Source organism: Nesoenas mayeri (assembly GCF_963082525.1).
Source record: "Nesoenas mayeri genome assembly, chromosome: 7".
Classification (NCBI taxonomy): domain Eukaryota; kingdom Metazoa; phylum Chordata; class Aves; order Columbiformes; family Columbidae; genus Nesoenas; species Nesoenas mayeri.
In genome coordinates this window covers 26,483,857-26,506,980 of record NC_137551.1, presented here as the reverse complement: position 1 = coordinate 26,506,980, position 23,124 = coordinate 26,483,857, and the positions used below count along the sequence as shown (strand labels likewise).

At 48.2% G+C, this 23,124-nt stretch overlaps 1 protein-coding gene across 4 annotated transcripts in view; it reads right to left on the bottom strand.

Annotated features, from left to right (window-relative positions):
* Window positions 1-4,630: 4,630 nt before the first annotated feature.
* The window catches only part of WBP1L (WW domain binding protein 1 like), a gene marked incomplete at its 5' end in the record, with an annotated part of 59,162 nt that continues 40,668 nt past the window's right edge, over window positions 4,631-23,124 (bottom strand). For 3 of the 4 annotated variants that reach the window (XM_080347648.1, XM_080347647.1, XM_080347649.1), the window contains 3 exons: window positions 4,631-6,974; window positions 8,378-8,539; window positions 19,849-19,951. In XM_080347648.1, the coding sequence (XP_080203774.1) occupies window positions 6,232-6,974; window positions 8,378-8,539; window positions 19,849-19,951 (1,008 nt within the window). In that variant the 3' untranslated portion in view covers window positions 4,631-6,231. The remainder of the gene's footprint in view (window positions 6,975-8,377; window positions 8,540-19,848; window positions 19,952-23,124) is intronic. The other variant, XM_080347650.1, reaches the window with a different exon arrangement.

The following is a 23,124-nucleotide window of genomic DNA, read 5'->3' as shown; positions in this document are numbered from 1 at the left end:
CATCACACCAGGGCTGCCGCTGGGGTTCCGATCCCTCCACTCCTGCCAGCGCAGGCTGAAGCTGTCTGGGTGAAGGGGAACTGAGCTCAAAACGGGTTTGGGGAAAACTTGGCTAAACATGATGCTCTGGATGTCCCTGGCACCTCCATGCCAGCCTGGTCCTATCCCTGCCCCAGATCCTGTATGTGCTGGTGGGGAAGATCCTCTCCAGCTTCCTGCAGTCACCAATAACCGCAGCATCCTGACGTTTCCAGGAGCACCAGCCTGGGACCTGCAGCACCTCTGTGGCCCTTTGCACTGCGTTTGCTCTGGGTGAGGGAAGGGGGTATCTCCCTGCACCTTGCACACACGGTGCCGTTGCCAAGGCACTCACAGCGAGGTGTGTGCGCTCACAGCAAGTGCTCTAAGCCAGTATGTACCTCGGGGCAGAAATGGGGATTTTGGGACCAGGGATGTTTCTAAACCACAGAACACCTCCAGCTGCAGACACCTGCACAAAGCTCCCGCGCCAGCTGGGTTTCCACGTTCACCAGGGCTGGCACGTTCTGTCCCCGAGCCTGGAGACCAGCCACGTGCTGCAAACCCCATCACGCCGAGTCCAGGGGGGCATCTTGCCCCCTGCCCCAGCCCTCCTCCTCCCAACCAGCCGACCAGGAGAAGATGCCGCCGTGGGGAGCTCAGTACCCAACACCAGCTGCCCGGTGGCTCGTGAGCTGGTAACCCGCCACCAGCACTGCTGCTCCCTGCGCTGGGACCTGCTGAATCATTCCACTGGTATTCCTGTCCTGACAGCTGCCCCGGGGCTGCGCTGCTGCGCCCAAACTGCCGGCCCCACCAGACAGTCTCACCTGGGCTGTGGGGCACCGAATCCAGCCCGTGGTGTCCCCCTCCCACCTCTGTGAGCCCCCTGCAGAAATTGGGATCTCCTGAGACCCAAAACACACGAATTCACCACCTCGGACAAGCCCCTTGGCTTTGTTCAGACCTGGCAATGGGCAAACCAGCAACCCAAAAATTGGGAGGATGAGGTGGCCATGCCCAGAGGAGAGACAAGGGGACCTTAATATCTGCCACCAGGTTTTGGCTGCCCAAATGTGGGCAGGCACTGGGAATGCCAAGGTTTTTGCTGCTGAAATAATCTTGCTGCTGTAAAGGTTTGGTACATGTTGGGTCCCTGCTCTCCCCCTGGGGCTGCTGGGGGTCCTTGGGGGAAGCAGGGCAGGAGGGAGAAGGACCAGGGCGCTGGGAGGGCAGCTTTGGAAGCAGCGGCTCTGCCTCCCTGTGGCAGAGGGGGTCTGCAAGAGAGAAATCAGTGACAGGAGAAAAGATGAAGCTTTTCCATTCACAGCTCTTCTCCCACTGTGCCCCAGGTACCCCATGAAGCAGAGGTGCAGCTCACCAAGGTGGGACCCACGGGCACTGGGCAGAGCGAGCCCGAGCCTTTCCACCACACAATCGCGTTTTGGGGGGCACAGCCACCTCTGCAGTACTTGACTGACCCAGCTGCACTACGGGGCTCAGCGGGGGAGCACCAGACAGCCCTGGGCTGTGCTGGGGTACCACGACCAGCACAGGAGGAGTGGGCAACGCGCAAAATACCTGCGGGCTCTGCAGCAGGCAGGGCGCCAGGTGAGCTGAGTAAGCACAAACCTCGGGACACAGCTGTTCTCCAGCCGAAAACAAATTGAGAAAGAACCCAGCAGCCTGTGACCAGCCCCAGCACAGAGACTGCAGCGCTTGCACCACCACGGCCCCCGGTGCAGGAACCGGTCCCATCTGATAAGAAGAGATCCATGCCGCAAGGGAGGGGAAGGCGTTGGAACCAGCTCTGACGAAGAAAGGCAACTCATCCTGTTCTTCCCAGGCCGTCCGGGATGCCGTGGGGCTCGCCTCCAGCCGAGGGGCTGCTGGGCTGCCTCCCCCCTGCCAGACCGGCCCGGGCTTTTGCTGTATAAACACAAGGAAAATAAAAAGGCGGGGGGAGGGGACATGAGGGGGAAATACGGGGAAAAATCCTCCCTAGGATGTGCTGCACTGGAAGGGTGGGCAAGGGCTGCAGAGGGGCCAGGGGAGTTTGTGCACTGTGGTGGGACCGTGCTGCAGCTGTGCTGGGAAGGGGTCACCGCGGGACGTGCCCGGCCGGGGCGTGCGGGGGAGACGAGGCCATTGGGCTGCGGGAGTTGGCCGGCACGGGGCAGGAAGCGAGTGTGTCCCGGGCTCCCGCTGCTGACGCACGTCCCGGAGCGGCGAGGGGCACCAGCGAGCCCAAACTCCCCGCGCCGGCCGGCACGGCCCGCGCTTTCTGCAGAGCCTGCTGACTTTGGTTCTGTCCCGGCATCTTGCTCAGGTTTCCTGCCCCAGGAAGCTTCCAGTGACCGCGTAACGCAGCAGCTCAACTGCACCTCAGCTTTCCTTAGCCCTGAGTCAGGCAGGCAGGGGCTCTGGGAGCAGGCTGCCAGCGAGCACCAGAACACGCCATTCCCTCCCCACCTCCATCTTCAGCCAACACCCCGCACCCATCCATCCCCTGGGTGGTACAAACGTGACCACACACTGCAGGAAAATCGCGTGGTGTTCCCAGAGGGGGATTTTGCATAATCAGAGCCAAAGAGTCCCTTGGGAACACTGAGGCAGTGCTGCAGTACCCACTGGTCCCAGGAACCCTAGTTGTGCCAGGGCACACAGCACCTGGCCCCAGGTGACACACCCCAACTCCGCACTGGGTCCTTGTCCTCAGAGCCAACTTCGGTGTCCAAAAACATGCCCTGTAAGCAGCACAGCAGTGGCCAGACTCCAGCAAACACAGACTTCAAGTATTACCAGCACCAACACCTAAAACTCTTTGTAAAGAAGAACACTGACCAGTGGATTGACACTAGTTTGCTCTCAGTTGTGCTGCGCTGCCTGCAGCTCAGTTTTGAAACAACATACTCACAACTCCCATAAAACACTGGCCCTTTATAGCTGGAAATAGGTGTCTTTTGGTGCTCCAAGCTTACAGAGGCACACCTGCCCACATCCTCACATCTCCAGCATTTTATGCCCACAGCTCTGTTTGGGCCATGTTGGCTTTCTACAAAGGGATACATGGGGGATTAATACCTTTCTAAAGCTCCACATCTGGGCCTTTGGGAGCCCTCTGCCTGCCTGTGCTTTTTCCTCTGAAGAGGTGCCAGCCAGGATGTCCCCGAGAAGCCACAAAGGTGCAGAAGGGAGTGGAGCATCTCCTGTATGAGGAAAGGCTGAGGGAGCTGGGGCTCTTTAGCTTGAAGGAGACTGAGGTGTGACCCCATTCATGTTTATAAATACATAAAGGGTGACTGTCACAAGGATGGAGCCAGGCTCTTCTTGGTGACAACCAATGACAGGACAAGGGGCAATGTGTACAATCTGGAACACAGGAGGTTCCACTTAAATATGAGAAGAAACAACTTCTCAGTGAGGGTGACAGACACTGGAACAGGCTGCCCAGGGGGGTTGTGGAGTCTCCTTCTCTGGAGACATTCAAAACCCACCTGGACACCTTCCTGTGTAACCTCATCTGGGTGTTCCTGCTCCGGCAGGGGGATTGGACTGGATGATATTTCGAGGTCCCTTCCAATCCCTGACATTCTGTGATCCTGTGAAGCTCAGCTGCTGGTGTCCCGCCCCACACCACTCCTCCTCCCCACACTGGATGCTCCTGGTCCAGAAGCCTGAAGAGCCGCGCTGATGGTCATGGTCCTGCTCCTCCTCAGGCACACGTGAGCTTAAGAGACCTGGTTTGTGCCCTGTTTGTTTCCTAATGGTTTTTAAAAGCCTGAGACACCTCCAGGAGTCATAAAACAGGCACACCACTGCTTCTTCCTCACTTCTTAAGATTAGAAAAATCAGCTTGGCTTACTGGTACTCACCATTATGTCCAGAGAAGAAGTGGGTGGTTCCCCTGCCCTAAGCGGGATGGCAGGAAAGCAAACACAGATTTTTGTCTTACATCAACAGAAACGTTGGCAGAGGGTCCCCCACTGGCACAGGGCTGTCCCCAGGATTTACAGCAGCAAAACCCCACTCTGTTAGGACCGGTGTGCTTTTATAGCTTCCTCTGTGGCATGAGGAACAAAGCCAGGTGCCAATACACAGAATTCCTAGGGCTGGCACTGGGAAACTTCAATTCTCTTCTCAAAAGATAGGCGTGGTTGGTGGACACAGCTGGAAGTGGCAAGTCCCGGGGGCGCACAGCGAGCCAACTCGGCCCTGGGGCACGCACAGGGTCCCTGTCACCTCTCACACTCCAGGCAGCCAGGAGCCAGGTCTCCTGAATCCAAATCAGAGTCCTTCACTTCTTGAGAGCACCCTAAGACACAAACTGAAGAGCCATCCTCATCAGCTGTTCTGATGGAAGAGAAAGGCTGTGATGAGCAAAGCAGCGGGATTCTCCCAAACCCTGTGAGGTAAAAGGGCTCTCCTCAAATGTGTGGGTAAAATACTGCAACAAGCACCACTTGTCTTGCTCTGCCACTGGTACCCAGCACACGGCTACAAACCTCCAGTTAAAAAAAAAACCAAACTACAAAACACAAACTAAAGACAAATCTTGCTCTTAACTCACAAAATGATACACATACACGGGGCAAGTTATCAGAAAAGGCATTATATTTTGGTTTCCACCTTATTTAAAACTGATTTTGGTTTTCAATCAATCAAATCTGAATATGTCTGAGTTCAGCTTTCAATTTTTTTTTCCCTATAACAGTAATGATCTGGATGACCATAATTATAAAAGAGATGGGGAGAAAACCCGAGAACAAGATACACAGTCCGAACTGTGCTCTCTTCCATAGGAGCACTCCAGGGAATGTTAGTTTCAGCTCTTTTTCTTTTGTTTTTTTCCTTCCCTTCGGGTTGTTTCTAACAACATCTCTACCGTTTATTAAAGCAAAGCTACAGTAAATTTTCTTGCAGTCGTACAGCAGGTTTTCGTATTACCAGTAGGACTCGCATGCATGGATTGCAGTCACACACACACGCTCACAGACATTGTACAGTAGCCAGTTGCCACCATTAAAAAAAAAAAAAAAGAAAAAAGAAAACAGACATTCATTTCTTTTAAGTGGTCAACATTAGAATCGCACCAAACTTTTGGATTTAAAAAAAAAAAATACTGCACAGGTCTTCCACATCTATATGGTAAGTCATCCCTTTGCAATGGACGGAGCTCTCGTCTCCATTTGTTCAACATGCATTGCTGAAGCTTGAAGGCACGCTGGCCAAAGAGAGCCCTGTTCTTTTTTGTCATCCCAACTCAAGTGTGCTGCTCTCGGGGTGCAAACAAAGGAAAAAATAAAGCCAAGCCCTTTTGCAGCACACCGGGAAAAGGTCATTCGCAGACCACAGTACTTGGAAGGCAGCCCAGCTGCCTGGATTCTACTTCTAACTGTGCTCTTGGAGGCATTGAAAGAATACACTTGTCTTTAAAAATGACATGTAAAGGCAAATTTCTGCAAACCTTTTCTTTCCAAACTGCTTACAGTAGACTAACACTCCTTCTGGAAGAAACTGGTCCTTCAGTCACCAGCTTCAAGTGGGAAATTTCCTACCTGCTGTCTTAAACACTGAAGCACCAGAGGTTACAGGGCTGATGTGTTCAGGCATTCATCAGCTTCGGGAAAACTTAACACACACAAAACAAAACAAAAAAAAAAGGAAGAAAGGAAGAGAAAGAAAGAAAGAAAGAAAGAAGAAATCCCCAATGCCTCAAGAGCACTATATCAAACCAGAACTCTTGGGCTACTGACTGCCGGCACTGTCAGAAGCTGCTTGCTTCTGGGAAGACACCTGGAGGGTGAAGCCTTACGGTGATTTCGTATCCTCCCAGGGTGAGATTTGCTGAGCTTTACTGATTGCGAGATAAAGCAGTGTTCTGGAAAACTAAAACCAACAAACTCTTAATAACCATCACCAAAATCATCATTAAGAAAGTTCCATTTGTTAGAAGGTCTCATTGAGAAATATCAGTCCCTGCCCCACAGAGCAGGACGGACATGATTAACAAAACCCAGAGCGACCCGTCCCCCACAAGCCGGGCCTTCAGGGACTAGTCCCCAAATTATACTGGAGGGGGAGAAAGAAAAATAAACTAAAATAAGAAGGTTGTATCACCTTTTCCTCCTGTTAAAGTTTTAATCCTCTTATTTTACTCTTATTTCTTTGTTGTGTGTGGTTTTTTTCCCCCTGATTCTCCCTTCTGCCACCTTAGCTGTGGGAGTTACTGGTGCGAGAGTTTGGAGAGTCCTGCTCATTTATTGTGTTCAAGAGTACACACACCGGCTGCCGGGGCAGGTGGTGGTGGCTGTGTTCACGGTGCTGCTCTTCCGTGGCATTAAAAAGCCCTTCCTCCTCGTCCCCGTGGGGGCGGCCACTGCAGCTGTCGCAGAAGTCCAGGGGCCCATCCAGAGCATCATCGATGAGCCCATCGAACTCCTTGAGGTCGTCGTCATGATGGCCCCGGTTGCATACGCAGACTTCAATGCCCGAGTCACCGGTGAAACGACGCTGCCTGCCCGGCGTCTTGTCCTTCACGTCGGGAATGGCGCTGCTCTGCTCTAAGCTCTCAGAGCTGTAACCCTTCAGCAGTTCCTCCTTGCACTCCGTATCCTTATCGGGGCCAGCCCTCTCCACTAGCTCGGCTCCCGTGCTGGTACCTCCGGGCTCGACACTTTGCATTTTGGCAACCGCTCGCTCGACCAGCGCGGTGGTGGGGGAGGGCTGGAGGTCCCCGAGGCCGGGGGATGCGGTGCTGTCAGTACTGCTGTTATTGCCGCTGGGCGCTGCCGAGCTGCTCTGCGCTGGCTGCAGGTTCCTTGGCGTGTCCGGGACTGTGCTACTGCTGCCTGCCGGGACGCACTGCTGGTGTAAGGCACTGTATGGTGGTGGGGGGGTCGGCGGTCGGTTCACCACTTCCTCATAGGGAGGTAGTAAATAATTTGGCAAAAACCCTAAAAGTGAGAGACAAGGAGAAGTTATATCCTGAACAGCTTATTTCAGGAGACAAGGCACTAATACAAGTCAGTATGACATTTGTCATCTACTGGCATCTTCCCACTGAACAGCTCAATGGGCCTTACACAGAGAAGCAGCAGTTGCCGTGCAGGAAGCACAACTACAGAAGGAGGTGGACACAGCTGGGAACAACAGCTGCATCTCCTGGCTCTCGAGTCTACACTCAGGGCCACCAGGAGAACCTTCCACCACCACCGTGTACCCTGTACCCCAATACAGCCCCATAAACCACCCCAATGGATGGCCTGTGTTGGCTGGAGGGAACAACCTGGGAGAGAGCTCACCAGCCCTGGCTTCTTAGCTGAGTTTCTACTTTCAAGAGCAAAGATTTCATTTCACAAAGATTTGTGCAAATATGAAGAGACACGAACAGTTCCAAGGCCCTTAGGATGCTGGCTTTTGGTTGTTGTTTTAGTTCTGGATTCAGTTTTTCTGGTGCAGTCAGAATAAATGGGCAGCAGCGGCAAGCAAGCTTGGTTTATTGTACTTACAGTCCCTCGAATCTATGAAAGATTTTGCTTATTTTTTAAGAGGCAATATAGTAGCCTATATAGACAGAATGGACTTGAATACTGGAAACATTTAAAGATGGCACTATAGTTTTCCATGAGCAATTGTGTATCCCTAGGGCTGGGGAGGAAAGCACTGCTGGGGATTATTTCTGAGGTGGCTGCAAGAGTTAAACAAGAAAAGCAAGTTCATACACGCAATTCAACAGTCTGTTACAGGAAACTCAGTTGTGGAACCTCCAGTCAAAAGGCCCAGACTCTCCTGTGCAGCAGGGCACAAAGGAGTGAACAAAGCGATTGTACTTTCCCTGAGCCATGGGCAACAGCTCCTCCGTGCAAACTCCTGGGGCTGCTCACCAACAGCACCATCTGCGATGTACAGCACAGGCTGGGAGCCAGCACAGGCCCTGCGGAGGCATCACTCCCACCCAGCCTGTTTGACCAAATTTTGTGAAGCCACTTCCCACATCTCAGTCCCACTGGCAGCAAGTGCAGGCTGGGAAGGAGGAGCATTCACAAACTCCTCAATGAGATATTTTAAGAAACTTCTCAGAAAAAGACCCAGGGAATCGCTGCACTCACAGAGCCAAATCAAGGGTGGGTGTGAAGGTTCTGTAACTGCTGTGGTTCAACTCCAGACGCAAGGGAACTCAAATGCATCCAGCAGCTGGAATATGTCACCTCCTCTCTACGAGCCAAGCTTAGGCAGCAAAGCTGCTCCTTGCCTCTTGCAGAGCCCGAGCACTGCTCCCCGCTGCCCCCCAGCACGGGAAACTTCCTGCTGCCCTGCTCTCCACAACTCCCAGGAAAAAATGGTGTGAAGTACATACGCAAATAAAAGGGCAGGGCTGAATAGTTATGGGCTTCCCGGTAAGCGATCAGGTTGATCTCGTGTTGCCGCTGCTGGGCCTGGAGACGATGCTTGGTGCGTCGGTGATGGCAAACACAACAGCAGCTGAGGATGATGATGATGGTCCACACCAGCCAAAACCCTGCGGGGGGAGAGAACAAGTGTTAGCCACAGCGTGAGAGCCACATCCAACCCCAGCAAACCCCACGAAGGCGATGGAGAAGATCATCAGAAAGCCTGGATCTGAACCCTGCACTGCTCTAAAGGCAAAATACACGGTGTGTCAGGAGGCTTCGACACGGACACGCCTGCGTGGGCAACTGCTGCTCTGAGGGCCTTGATTGCTTCAGGTAACACTGAACACGCTTTGGTACAACGTGGAGTATGTTCGATAGGCACAACTCTGGAGAAGAATGAAACACTGAGACAGAGCTAAGGTTCCCCCCACCCGCCCATCCCACCCCTTGGATATTATTTCTTCCAGCTGAAAATATGAGCAGAGCTGTGAATAGCATTGAACTTGCCTCCCACAGCCCCTCGGGTTTGAAAATAACAATCAAGACACAAAAGACACTCTGCAGATTGACCACAGAAGAAGAGAAAAACCCCAAACACTCTGTTTTGCTTTTGTTTGCACTGCTCTTTAATTTCCAGCCCAAATCCTTCATTGTTATACTTCACAAAAACATACTCTTTTTAGATAAATGTCTCAAAATATTTTTAAAACTTATTTTTGTGTTCAATGTCTTAAATTATCCAAAATGCAATTAAACTACCCCCCCACTCTGAATCCTCATGAAACCTAACTTGTGCTCTGTTTGCGGCCACTGCTGGTTTCTGTGCACTGTTGTACCATACATCCACCGCTCTTTACAAGGGAACTCTAAAAGAGCACTTCCCGAATTTTCTCCACTCCCTCCAACATGTGGAATAGCCCCTTCTTTCTGTAGATCACCCTTCATGCTTGCATGCACTAGAAAAATGTTTCTGAGACACATTTCAGAGAGCTGCACCATTCACTGCAGATGAGGCTTTTGTCTCCTGCAACTGCCACCCTCAGTCCTACCGGCCTCAGACGTGTCTGTCATCTCCATCTTTTCTAAGCTCAGTTTTTGCAGCTAAGGATACCAGGAGAGCTCCCCCTTTAGAAACACTTAGGCCTGGCAACCACTCCTCAGCAGACAACACAGTTTTTCTTTCGGTAAGACCTCTGCCACTATTCATTTTTCCCAAAGAGACAAAACAAAGACTTCTACAGCCCATTTTCAGCATGGCCATTCTGCCCTGGGAGATCAAACTGCCCTTTTTTTTCCCTCCCCAGTGAAAACCTCTAGTCCCACCTTTACAATACCTTGATGTTTTCAGCATCCCCTGCTGAGTTAGCGATGTTTTCTCTGCTAAGAGCTGGGTGGGGAAAGGTGAACAGTTTAGGAATCTGAGGAACGAGAAGAGTATCACCCTGGCTCGGGACAAAGTGCATCAACCCATATCAGCCATCCCAGAGCCTTGCACGGGGCTGTTTGCAGGTGAACTGGATATGCCGTTTCATGCCTGGGAGCATTTTGAGCAGGGACATTCACCTCCCTGTGTTGTAACCCAAATTCTCCATGTATTCAGGCACAGCAAACTGAAACCTCTCTCTTGCCTTGTACAACCTGTTTCCCTAATGGACCGGATTCTGCCTTATACCCAAACTTATCAAAACCTGCTATCAAATGACGGTGTTACATCATGTTTTTGCTGGGCTGGAAATCAAGGTTCCTAGGCAGTTTTTCTAGCTGGCCTGCTCAGCTGTACCATGAAGGGCAGAGAGAAGACTGATTCTTCACTCCAGAGAAGCAAAGGAGGAAGCGCTCAAGCTGCTCTCTGCACTTCCTTCAAACAAAGCTGAGAAAGTGTCGACTGACCTCTGAACACTCTCCTCTTTCTCAAAAGTCCTTTTCTCAAAGTCCCTTAAGGGACTGGTCTAGTCCACTGTTCCCTCCAGAGCCAGGTACTTACAACCACTGTCTCACAGTTTGAAGACTCCCACCAATACACTTTATTTCTTACTAAGAGGAGGTTCCTTGGCTGTTGCTTGGAGAGGAAGCAAGAACACACTCATCAAAAGCGAGAACACGCTCATCAAAAGCATTGGCACAGCACACCAGCCTACACTGAAGCAGGCCTGCAGTTCATCTTCCAACTATAGAGCGGTCTATAATCATGTTTTCAAAAACAATGGAAAGTTACACCCAGCTATCCAGGGATTTTAGCTACAGTCATGAAAACAGATGCTTTTTAACACATTTGATCATGTCCTTTTCCAAGGACTCTAGATGCAATGGTAGCAAGCAGCACTTAGTTGAGATGGCCTGGAGAACTGCCACTGTTAAGCAATCTCAGCTGTAGTAGCCAAATTTTTCTGTGGGGAATAACTGTTCCCACCCAAGCCTGCATCCAGAAGACTAAAAAAAACTAGTCCTTCAGAAAACTTCTCTACCCATTCCAAAGAAATCCCACAGTGCTCTGCAGACAAACCGATGCACAAGCTCAGAGTAGGGGTCAAAGTAAGCTCAGCCATCCCTGGGAAGACGTGCAGCAACTCTGTAAACAACAGGCAGTAAAAAAATACAACAGTTTAGGACAATAAATTAATGCTGGATCCTACTGAAACCACAGGTGGCATTTTAAGTAAACAGGCCATAATTTGCTGGATTGCAATCTGGCCATGGTGCCAGGAACAACACCTCCATTCCCGTGCAAAGGGTCTATCCACACTTGCAACCACAAGTGGATGCGATCTGTTGTTTTTCATGGGAATTTCCAGAAAAACAACCCGCTAATGCCACATTATTGCCTGGTTTCATTAACCGCTGACACTTCCCTAGCGCTTCTAGGAATTACTCAACCCCTGACTCAGTACAAGCCCAAGGATTGCAGGGGGTCAGCAGCGCATGCCCACCACAGCCATGTGCTGGCCTGGCTCAGAAAAGTCCTCTTTAATGGATTTGTCCCCACCTTGTCACACAACAGCACATCTGCACCGCTGGGCTGAAACGCCCCCCAGTGCATAGGAAGTAACAGGATGGGACACCCATAGGTGCTGAGGCACACAAGGGGCTCCTCAGCTGTCGCTTGAGCAGGGGTGCCAATGCTGAGCGATGGAGAGGGCGCAGCTCCGCTTGCGAGCCCAGCACAGTGCTGGGAGCCCAGGGCCTCCATACAAGGTTCTACAACACGCCCCAGCCAGAAGTTTGGGCACAGCTGCAATTCTGGCTGCAGAACAGGAAAACTGTAAAAGCCTAGCAAATACATAGTATGGTCATTTATCTGGAATAAAGCTATGCATACGAGGCCAAGTGCAATTGTAAATATTATGTCTAAAAGTATGGAGCGAACAGTGAAGATGTCCAGGGCTGAGCTCTGCATTTGCACACCTGGTGATGCTCAGCTCCAAACCAGCAGCAGGGAGGCAAGCCCAGCACAGCACTGGCCCACGCACACAGCCCCGCATGTGGCAGAGGGGGGAAGGAGAAGTTCAAATTCACCAACAGACAATACTACACGAGTGGGGAAACACAGAGGATGAGCACAGTAGTGGTACACGCTGACACCTCATTCATGGCAAAAGCAGGTACTGGCTCTGCCTTGTGCTGAAAATAGGCGAAACGTGCAAAAGTAACAGTAGTTGGGCATTAAAAGGCTTCTAAAAGTCAAGTAAAACTGGGCTTCTAGTTGCCTTGACAGTATGTGCCTCCTTCTCAAATGGGCATGAGCTGTTTTTCAGCTGCACTGTACTGAGCTGTTGCTGCAGTCACTGGAAAAGGAGTAAAGTTTGGGAGACATTGGGCATCCTGAGCCAAGTTTGCTATTTCATGTCTGATTTGAAAGTATTTCCCACTGCCAACCTGGCAGTGACCACCAGGAACAAAAACTTGTGGTAACCTGAGGGCAACATGAGAGGCAGAGAGCAAACAGGGTCTTTGGAAAAAACCAACTGCTGATGGACAGCACCAACAGAAGCGACGCACCGGTTTGAAGCTAAACATGCACCAGGGGACTGTCAGACCTAAGGGCAAATTCAGGCTCACTCTTGGTTTATGGAAGAGTCAGAATTTTAAACACTCTCCAATTCAAAAAAGGTCAAGTCCTGAGAAAGACTGCCGTATTTTCTGTCATATTCACTGGTGATGTCAATGGGTAGATAATGATGCAACCAAAGAGGGAATCACACACAGCCAAGGAGCTGGGTTTTGCCAAGAGATTTCCCTGCCAGAGCATCAAAGCCTTTCACGGAAACAAGAAAGAGAAGTACCAGCCTCTTACCCAGCAAAGACCGGCTCAGATCCATACGCTGTACACGAGTGCCAAGCTCAGAGAGTCAGAATGGGAGCTGCAGAAAGACCTGGGTACAGAATTACCTCTCATGAAAATAATCTCGCAAGCAGAAGAAATACCTAAGAATGAGAAAGCTGCGACATTTACAGCTTCCTTGGGGAAGGAAACCCCTCACGTGGGCACACACTGGACATGTTTTCTGTCAGCCATGAAAGAACGTGCCAGGCTTAGAGCTTCAAGAAAAACCTTCCTGGGACACCAACCATAGTTCTGCCCAAACTTAAAAATAAAATAGTTCAAGAATAAAAAAACCAGAGCATTCCTTCCTCGTGAAAAAAAAAAAGGGTGAGCAGTGTTTAGTTGGATGCTATACTGTGTTTGCTGCCTGGGATGCTGCCATCAGCATTCCCGTTGAGGGAAGCTCCTTTTATCCTGTGCAAAATGGAAAACATTTTCTGGAGCGTTCCAAGGGCAGGAACAGAAAAATCTGCCCTCAAGTTCACGGTAAACTTGGGCAAATGCCATCGTACTGTTGGCAAGAAGTCCCCTAAAAGCAAGCCAAAACATACTGCAAAGTGGTTTTGTGTCTCCCCGACAAGCATCTGGGTAATAGCTTTGGCTCCATGAGAGCCGGTTCTGAACAGAAGGAGAAGTGGGACAATTTCATTGACTAAAAAGTGATGTCCCAAATGGTGGCCTCACAGTCAGCCATGGGGAAAAAAACCTGTCTTTCACGGGGCCAACTCTATCATAAAAACAGGAGAGAGATTTAATTGGTACCACAACCTGGATGCACTTGGGTTTAATAGCGTCCTTGGCACAGAGACCATGTGGTCTCCTGCCACTCCAGACACAAGTCTGTACAAATCAAGGCAGCTGCTGCTCAAGAATGTCAGATGAAAGGATCGAGGCCACAAGCCCGTCAATATTAAGAAGGTAAAAAAGCGGCTGCTAAATGACGTGGTCCTCTCCTGCCTGTCTCTTCCATACCTCCTGCTGCCTCCTCCACCTCTGCTCGTGCCAGCACAAAGTTGTGTGCAACTGTGCTTTGAACCGGTTTGAGGGAACCAGAACAGGTTGAAACTCCTCTGCCAAACAAAGCAGCAGCAAGAGAACAACTGTGACTTTCAGTGACAGTTTTATGTCAGTTTAAATCAGTGGAACTGCAGCACCAGCCTGACCACACTGCGGGAAAAAGTTACTGAATATTTGTGGAGTACAATGGGAAAAGGAAAAAGCTGAAGACAATATCTCCAACTCCTGCTTGCTTGCTCCCAAACTGGTAACTCAGACAAAGGAGATGGACATTAACCAGAGCTAGTTTCTAATTTTCAGAAATTATCCAGTATACATGCTACACTTGCTGCCATGAGATGAGATGGAAAAGGACAGGTTTCAGAAAAATCCTTTGCTTGTCTTGCAATGAGAGTCAACCTGAAGCAATAAATCTGCAGACACTGTTTTTATGGCTCTCTCCTGGGGAGGGAGCCTTTGAAAAGCAATTGCTCCTGTGCTTCAGAAGACACATTTGTAAGTCCAGTCAAATCCAGCTGACTTAATCCTCTCAAGACACCTATATTGGTAAAACGTATTTTGAACAGTGGTCTAACAGAGATCAGAGGGGAACATCCTGCTGAAACCACGTTCAGAACACCTGGGAACAAGATGTGGAGAACACTGCACCAACAGATCTGGATGTCTGGTGAGGAGCTGGGTTGGAGGCACAGGAGGCAGGGGCTGAAGCACCACCAGCAAGCTCTCCCACCTCTCCTTGCTGTTCACCGCAGAGCAGGGGGAAGCAGGACACACTAGGCAAAAGTCAGATCTGCACCCTTGGACTGTGCAAGATAGCTTGCCTTCTCCTTTGGGTTTGTGAATTCTACTGAGCCACACCAAAACAAGCTTCACATGACTTTGCTGCCTGGATTAGGCTACAAAAAGTACAAGGAAATCAGGAAATAACCCCTTCAGTGACCCCATTTATCATGAGTTTCTGCATGGCTGTGACATGTTTTGTTTGCCCTATACTTTCAGCTAGGCTGTGTCATGGCAGCGTTATCGCTGAAGCACCACCTGAGGAGTAACAGCAGCCAAACATCAAGTTTGATACTCCTAGCAAAGAGAAAGCAAGTACAACCACGTAGGAGGCTGGGTAAGAAGCAAGGAACAGGGCAAGTCCTGCTCTGAAAAAGGATGTGGTTATACTGAAGGATAAGATAACACTGGATGAGGAAGAAAACATGGGACTGATGTACTGTTTGACTGAGGGCTTTGGAGACTGCAGCAAAATCTTGGAAATGAACTCCCATCATAAAGCTGACCTGGAACATGTACATAGTACAGCAGTTGCTTTAGTTATAGCAACTAAGCGAGTCCTTGCCAAAATTTTCTGGCAGCATGCTTTCTGGAGAAAAGAGCTGTCTAGAGATTCCAAGGGGAAGTGTGCAGAAATGAGCAAAATGTTCAAAATCAGCAAAAACATCAACTGTGCTGCCTGCAAAGAGAACATTTTTTCCTGTACAACCCTTCCACCAGGGCCCAAACAGTCAAGATCTTCTTTTTTTTTCCTTTCAGAAACAGAGAGGATCATTAAAGCAACCAAAATGAACAAAAATAGACACCTCCAACATCTGAACATTCCCTCACAGCCAGTGCTGGTTTGCTGTACAGCACCTAAACAACCCAAGTCCAGCTAAGTCCTCTAACTTTGAAGTCCTACAACAGATCTTCTACACACACGGACCAGCTGCCTGCTCTACGACTCCTGAAGCACGACTATGCTTTCAACCACACCACACAAAATACTTTCCACAGTTTTGCTTCCTGTGTTCAGAGCCTCTGGAATCATCTAATTTCACACAGGTCCTCAACAGGCAAGAAGAAACACAAGGGTGGATGGCAAGAGATCTGGATTTGGTTTTCAGTCCACATTATACAGTTAAACTTGGGAAAATCCAGAATTCTGACCATTAACTCTTAATCCACAAAATGCAGGAACTGCACTTCTCGATCACAGAATCACAGAATCGACTGGTTTGGAAAAGACCTCAGAGATCATCGAGTCCAACCCTTGGTCCAACTCCAGTCCGTTTACTAGATCATGGCACTAAGTGCCATGTCCAATCTCAGTTTAAAAACCTCCAGGGACGGTGAGTCCAGCACCTCCCTGGGCAGCCATTCCAATGCCTGACCACTCTCTCTGTACAGAATTTCTTTCTAATATGCAGCCTAAATTGCCCCTGGCAGAGTTTAAGCCCATGCCCCCTTGTCCTATTGCTGACTGCCTGGGAGAAGAGACCAATCCCACCTGGCTATAACTTCCCTTCAGGTAGTTCTAGAGAGTGATGAGCTCACCTCTGAGCCTCCTCTTCTCCAGACTAAACAACCCCAGCTCCCTCAGCCTCTCCCCATAGGGCTTATGTTCAAGTCCCTTCACCAGTCGTGTTGCTCTTCTCTCCTATATTTTGAGAAGTGGTATTTTGGAACATTTGAGCAATATGACACCTGTGAGGCCTGGAAAAAGGCCAACATTGGAAAAATCCAGCAAATCTCAATCACATCATGACAGATCTGAATAAAAAACTGATAGTAAGCAAAATCCAGCAGCTGCTGCCACTGTCCCAAGACACAATCTCACCCTTGGGGACCACGACCTCTCTGTGGAGTCCAAAGAAAACGTTACATGAAAATGCTGAACCAGCTCAACCACCGCCCAAACACCACACACCTTTCCCCAGCTGAGGAAATGCAACAGCAAAGCTCCTTCTTCCCTTCAATGATTTTAGTCCAACGAAATTAAAAGACATTCTGCACTTTGTTCCCTCCCCCATGTCACCAAGCTTGAGCTAAGAACTAATTAGACCTTTATACAGCTATTAGGCCTATATATAAAAACCTGGATATAGTTTTATTATTTGGCAACATGGTAACCTTTTTTTTTTAATGAGAGATGGGTGGGGAATCTGAACCGGGCTGTTATCTAATTTTAAACACAGGCTGTCCACCTGCTTGGCATATCATGCTCTCCATTCCTACATTCTACCCCCTAAAAAAATACCTTGATTTTGCATCCTATTCCGCTACTCTCAAGCTTATAATTACTACAACAGTAATTGCTGTCCAGAAACGTTGAGATCAGTCATTTTCAATGTCAAACTTCCCTCAAATTCTTAAATGGGGAAAAAGATCCTTTTTACGGGAAAAACTCCAAATGACCACAAGACAGGATCATATTTCAGAAGGCACGTCCAGCAAAGACAGACCGGTCCGTTTTAAATGCCACCCTCCTCCGCTTCTTCTCCCCACAAAGCTGTGGTGGTAAATAAATCCAGGATTTAATTCAACATGACGAACAAGAAGGTCTGTTTTCAGGCACATAAAAGCACTGGTGGTCTGAGAAGGTCAAGAGGAGCAGAAACTTCTCAAAAGCTACTTGAGTCCATGTACACAGTGGTTAAAATCAAAACACAGAACAACCAGGAAGCCATACTTAAAAGGTGCTGCTAAGTTAACTGTTCATTAACCAAAAGTTATTATTAACTTTTAAAGAGCTAATATATTCCCACAAGCATGTAAAGCTGTTGCTTTCTACACCATCAGTTCATTGCTCATGTTAAGACTATTTACATACGCTATCACTGCTGTTCACTTTGAAGGTCTTAAGAGCGTCCTGCCACATGTGCCTACCAAAGATACTCAACAATTCCTGGAGCAGCAAATAAGTTCTGCAGCTGTGGTCGCAAGCTCTAGAATACGAGTTTTCATTTAAATGACATGCTCCTCCTGTGCCTCCTTCCAATCCCCATCCCAGAAACTTCTTCTTAACATCCATAATGGCAAAGCAAGCTTTGAAAACATTAATCAATTTTAAATCAATGTTGGATGTTCGCCTGAATTTGCAGAAAGCCTAGAAGAACAGGTCTCACGTTTACATTATCCCTCTCATCTCAGCATGGTATATGATGCTCTCTGCAATGCAGAAGGAACATTAATCTCAACACAGAGGAACCACCCAGCAGCACATGCAACCAATATGTTTATTCTATGATCTTGGCATGACCGGTGATGTGAACTGTGGAGCTGTCCTATGCAGGGACAGGAGTCGGACTCTATGATCCTTGTGGGTCCCTTCCAACTCAGGATATTCTATTATTCTATGACATGTGTGCTTGCTCTAGAAAGAAGACTGAAATATTCTGCTTCCTTCTAACAAAATCTGGTTTTATCTTCCAAGAACTTTTATGGTGCAGCCAGGCACTGCCAAGAATAAAAGTCTGTGCCACACTGAGAGCACAGTTAAAGTAAAACCATTCCATTAAAATGGCAGGGGGCTGTTGCTCAGACTGTATTGTTTGTATGTAGTTCAAAGTGAGCCTCTCAGTCCACGATGTCCATGCAAGAAACATGGTGACTGTACAACAAGCTGCAGTGTGCAGCTGTACTCCATGCTGTTGCTCAATTTAGACCCTGCTCGCCACAGAGTCTGTAAAGCCTTGCACAAATGCCTCTTCCTCTGCATTCCAACCCACACAAATCCAAAACTGGGTCTGACCTTCCCCACTCTGCTTTGTCCACATATCCTCATACAGTCCAAACAAATTCCAGCCATCTGTTCTGCTTGTGTTGCTGACTGCTACGATCTGAACAAGGAAGCTCAAGGCAGTCAGACTTCCATGCCTGCTTCTCATCCTGCCAGGGCCCCTGGAGTTGCCCGGATTGTCCTGAACCGTTTCCTGAACTGTTTGGAGACTTCTGAAAATAAAGCTGCTGTAAAAGGTCCGCAGTAGACTCAAATCCTTCCATTAGTATTGACACAGCCAGCCACTACAGTCTGATGCACGCTGTGCCTTGAAGGAGTCTATTAGAGTCCTGCTTAATTTACAACCATGTCCTCAATGCTTCACTGGTTAATTTAAAAAGTAAAGGCGTGTTTCTAGACTAAAGGATGAAGTGTCAGCTATTCCTGTCCTTGGACCCAGCTTAAGTGACACTCTGTATGTATAATACATTTCCACACACACGCTACTTTGAGAAAGTGAAACTGTGGGCACAGCGGAGGGATTAAGTAGATGGCACAGTTGCATAAAAATTACAAGATACCATCAGGTGTGGTAAGAAAATATCTTCAGCCTCTAATGTAGGGTACAATGTTCAGAGTTCCACATTTCTAAATTATGGGAGCACAGATGCCTTCTCAGCCTAGGCTCCTGGCAGAACACCACCACATCAACATCAGTGTGCCACCCTTTGTGCTTCTCCTCAAGAAAGGAAGACACCATCAGAATGCCACAACTCTAAAAGTTTGCCCATAATATTCAGCAGTTCTTACTTTCCTATCTTTTCAACATCCCATTTTTCCATTTCTCTTTACCAGAGTTTTGTCAACCTGCTCTGACCTGCCTGCTGCCATCCAAAGGGACTTCAGCAGGTAGATTCACTCAACCACTCACTCGTGACATGGGTAGTTTTAAACCCCCGATTTTGGGAAAGAGGAGATAAAAGGGGTTGCAATGAGCAATGATCCTCACACCCCACAGTATTCAGCCAATGTCAGCAGACAGGATTTGCCCAAGACCCTCTCCACCCAAGGAGCTTTACTCCAAACACAGTGTGTCCTGAAGAGAATAAAATAAACATCCTGGCCCCTCTCCTGGAAAGGACAGCTTTAGAAAGATAAATCAGATTCAAACTGTCATTCTTGCAAAGAACTAAAACAATAAGATGAAAGATACTGAATTAATTCTCTGAGTACATAAAATGCTAATGTTATGCGTACTGACATTCCTCCCTCAAGCTGGTTTCCTCACTTGCATACAATGTTGTTGGTTTTTTGGTTTTGGTTTTTTGAGTACCCCCAGCATTGCCCAAATCAGTGAAAAGACCAAACAACAAATCTCATCATGAAGGTGGCAAAATGATCCATTACTCCTCGAAAAGCAGGCAATGTCCATTGTAACAACCCTATTTCCCTTCCCATGTCAGGTCAACTCGGTTTGTGCTGCAGCAAAATGCAAATGGCAATACATAACAAGGGCTGAACACAAAACCCCATGGGACACAAGCCAGACCCGTAGTGTGGTATGAGAGCCATGCAGATTAGGAAGGGAAGCCATACAAAACAGAAGGACTTACACCAGAGTTCATAGTAGTAGTTGCAACACTGGGATTGTCCACAACAGTGGCCCGTTTCACATATGTAACTTTGATTGTTGACACCCATGCAGGTTTCCTTGTCCTAAAATTAAACAGACACACTTTTAAGATGCTTTGTCAGTATCTTCTGTAAATGTTGTTATCTTTTACTCAATGATCTACAAGCATTTGAAAAGTCTCAAATTATGGTCTTGGGAAACTCTAGAATACATAAAGAGGTTAAAATGCAGCTAAGGATCACTGAAGAACACAAAGGACTCTCCAGGAGAAAACTGTATCTCCAAACTCATCGGTTACATTGCTTTAGCATCTAGTCACCACTGCTTTCTCATCATTCCTTTCCTTTCCCATTACAAGTTACCCTGCTTTGTGAGCCAGGCATTCTCTTAAAGAAGAGATGTCATTTGTTCCACATTTTACACAATATCGCTGTATTACTGGGGCTGAATGCCAAGTGGAGGAAATGCATTCATAAACAGAACGTTATAATTTGAGAAAAGACTGCTTGGATTCATTTAGATCTAAATGATAACTACAGAATGTTCCTGCGAGATTCCAATCTAAAATGATTCCTTCATAATTAGCCATGTGCTTTACATAAGATCAGCATTCCTGTAAAAGTTCTTCCTGGAATAGCAAAGTAGTCCAGGAGCAGAGCCAAGTCAGCGGTACCGTATCACCCGGCAGGTCCTTGGGACACTTCAGATGGAAAAGGACTATGGTGTGAGGTCTCAGTCCCTCACAGGGTGAACCGCTTCACAAAAGCCCTTGTCTTCCTGCTAGTCTGAAAACATGGGTGGGAAAAAGTACAAGACATAGGAAAACAGAAGCATTATACAGGTTGTGGTTTGTACCTCCTCTAATAGGCACTGGGGCAACCTGGAAGTTAGAAAACACTACACAGTTTCTTAAGAAATAAACAGATCTTAATTAAAAAAATCGATGGTGAAAACAAACCTTTAACAAATGTGGGAACGTTTATACCGAAAGATGTGTTGAAATAATTTGTTTTGTAAGTACCACCTTTCAAAAAAAAAAATCCCCAAACAAAAAAATACCAAACAAGAAAGCCCAAGACAACCCAATCAGCTATGAGGAACAGCAAACCCAAGCAGCAGGCTAGAGGAACGATCATCAGTGGATGATCACTTGCGGAACTGCGCTTGTCCTCTATTTCACGTGAGCGCGCCACAGCCATATTTCTTGCAAGCCTCTGTGGTGTCCCCATATGTGCAAAATACCAGGTCCATTTCAAATTATGCATCACCTCACTGAACAAGTGATGCAAGGCAGCAGTTTCAATGCGGAAGAGTCCTGCACTAAGTTCTTAAGGAGACTCAGTCTATTTGGGGACCCGGGGGAGCACCAGTCCCCCCCCACCATGCAGCACCCTGGCTGGAAGCGTAACCTTCCCAGCGCTGAGCCTGTGGGTCCCTCATCTGAGCACCTGAACTGCGGCAGCAACTTCACTTCTATAGGCAGAAGAACATCCTACCACCCAAGGTTCAACAGAGAACATTTTGCCGGACAGATCAGTCAAGCTGCTTTACTGCAGGTAGCTGAAGCAAACATTTTATATTCTTGAGATGCCACTTGCCGACAGCAGACAACATTTTCCTATAGGGTAAGGTGGTGCTTTCCATCTCTAATTCCAGTAGCTGAGAGCAACTTTTAGGAGACAGTACTGAGCTAGCACAGCATTTTCTGCTTCAGGCATGCCATTCATTCCAAAAATGATAATTTCAGTCAGCAAAAGAACAGGAAACAGGACACATCTATTCTCTTATCTGTTCTTATATTTACACTGTCCCTCATTTTTGTTGGCCTTGCAGAAGTAATGCAACTGATGAATAGCATAGATTTTGGCTCTCACATCAACAGAATTGAGAAATTAAGATCTCATTGCAAAATGCTGTAGATAATGCACAAGTTAAGTGACTGGCTGAGGTCTGTGCTTGTGACGCATGAAGATCAATGTGACCTGCTGAACCAGCAAATGAAACATGTGGAGCTGGTGAAAGAACAGAGTCCCACAGTGCCATTTCAGGAACCCCTCTGCATCACAACACTGGTCTGTCCTTGGCTACATGTCTTCCCCAAAACATATTCCGTTCAACGTTGTCTGCTTCAAAGAGAAGCAATAAGGAACACGTTGGTGTCTTTGGCAGCAGCAACCTATAACAGGTTCAACATCACAATACCTTTTTATTTGAACCTCCTGACTCCTCCCTCTTGTCAATCTCATATTTGAAACCACCCTTCCACAGTGCCAGAGGTGTATGTGCAGGGTTGCTTCTTGTTAGCCCAGCTGGCAAACACATCTATGAGGGGATGGGTCTACATGTTGAACAGAAGATCCTCAGCAGCCAAGCTGGTATTCTGCAGGCTGTTCCCATGTGCTTCTGGAGATCAAGTCTCAAGCAACATCCTGCTTTCCCATCTAAAGCAGAATTCAAATCTTACTGTCTGGAGCTTCTTTACACACTGGCCAAGAGAAATTACCTTCCTTGCTAATGCATAAGTGTTGGTACCTCTGAATATTCCCACAGTTAAAGCTCAGCTCCCACAGTTCAGAAAGTCCAGGGTTTTACAGTCCTTGCAGTGCCGGCCACCAGCCGTGCTCCTCAAAGTCCACACAGCTCCTCCTGGAGCCCTTCTGCAGACCTGTGCAAGCCCGGCCACCAATGGGTTTCTGGGAACATGGAGCCGTCAAACTCCGTGCCACGTGTCAGGCGCAGAACTGTCACCCTTGTTTCCAAACAGTTTCACAGAATCAAGGAATAATTTAGTTTGGAAAGGATCCCAGGAGATCACATGGCCCGACCCCTGCTCAGAGCACAGCTCCCTCCAACACTGCTTACTCAGCCTGGCACAGGGAAGGACATCAAACGTAAAAGCAACAAAGCTTCGGAAAAAGGCTACTAGGCAAAGATTCTAGCGCAAGGAGAGCATTGTTTTGGGACGCCTTACAGGTATCTCCTTCGGACTGAGTGTTTCAGTCTCCTTTTCTCTCTTCACTTAAGACTCATTTCTGTGAAGAGCCAGTGCATGGTTTCTTGCACTGTTTTGCAAGCCAAGCAAGAGGCTGCGCACTGCCAGCAGTATGGGCTGTGACACAGACCGTGACATTTTTTGTTTGGAATCTTCTGCCTGCCACCAAGCACTTCTATCAATCTGCGCTCTTCATGCCATCAGGGTTGTATTATTTCAACTTCTCCCATTCATTCTTTGTGTCATATGCTGCCAAACGGTAAC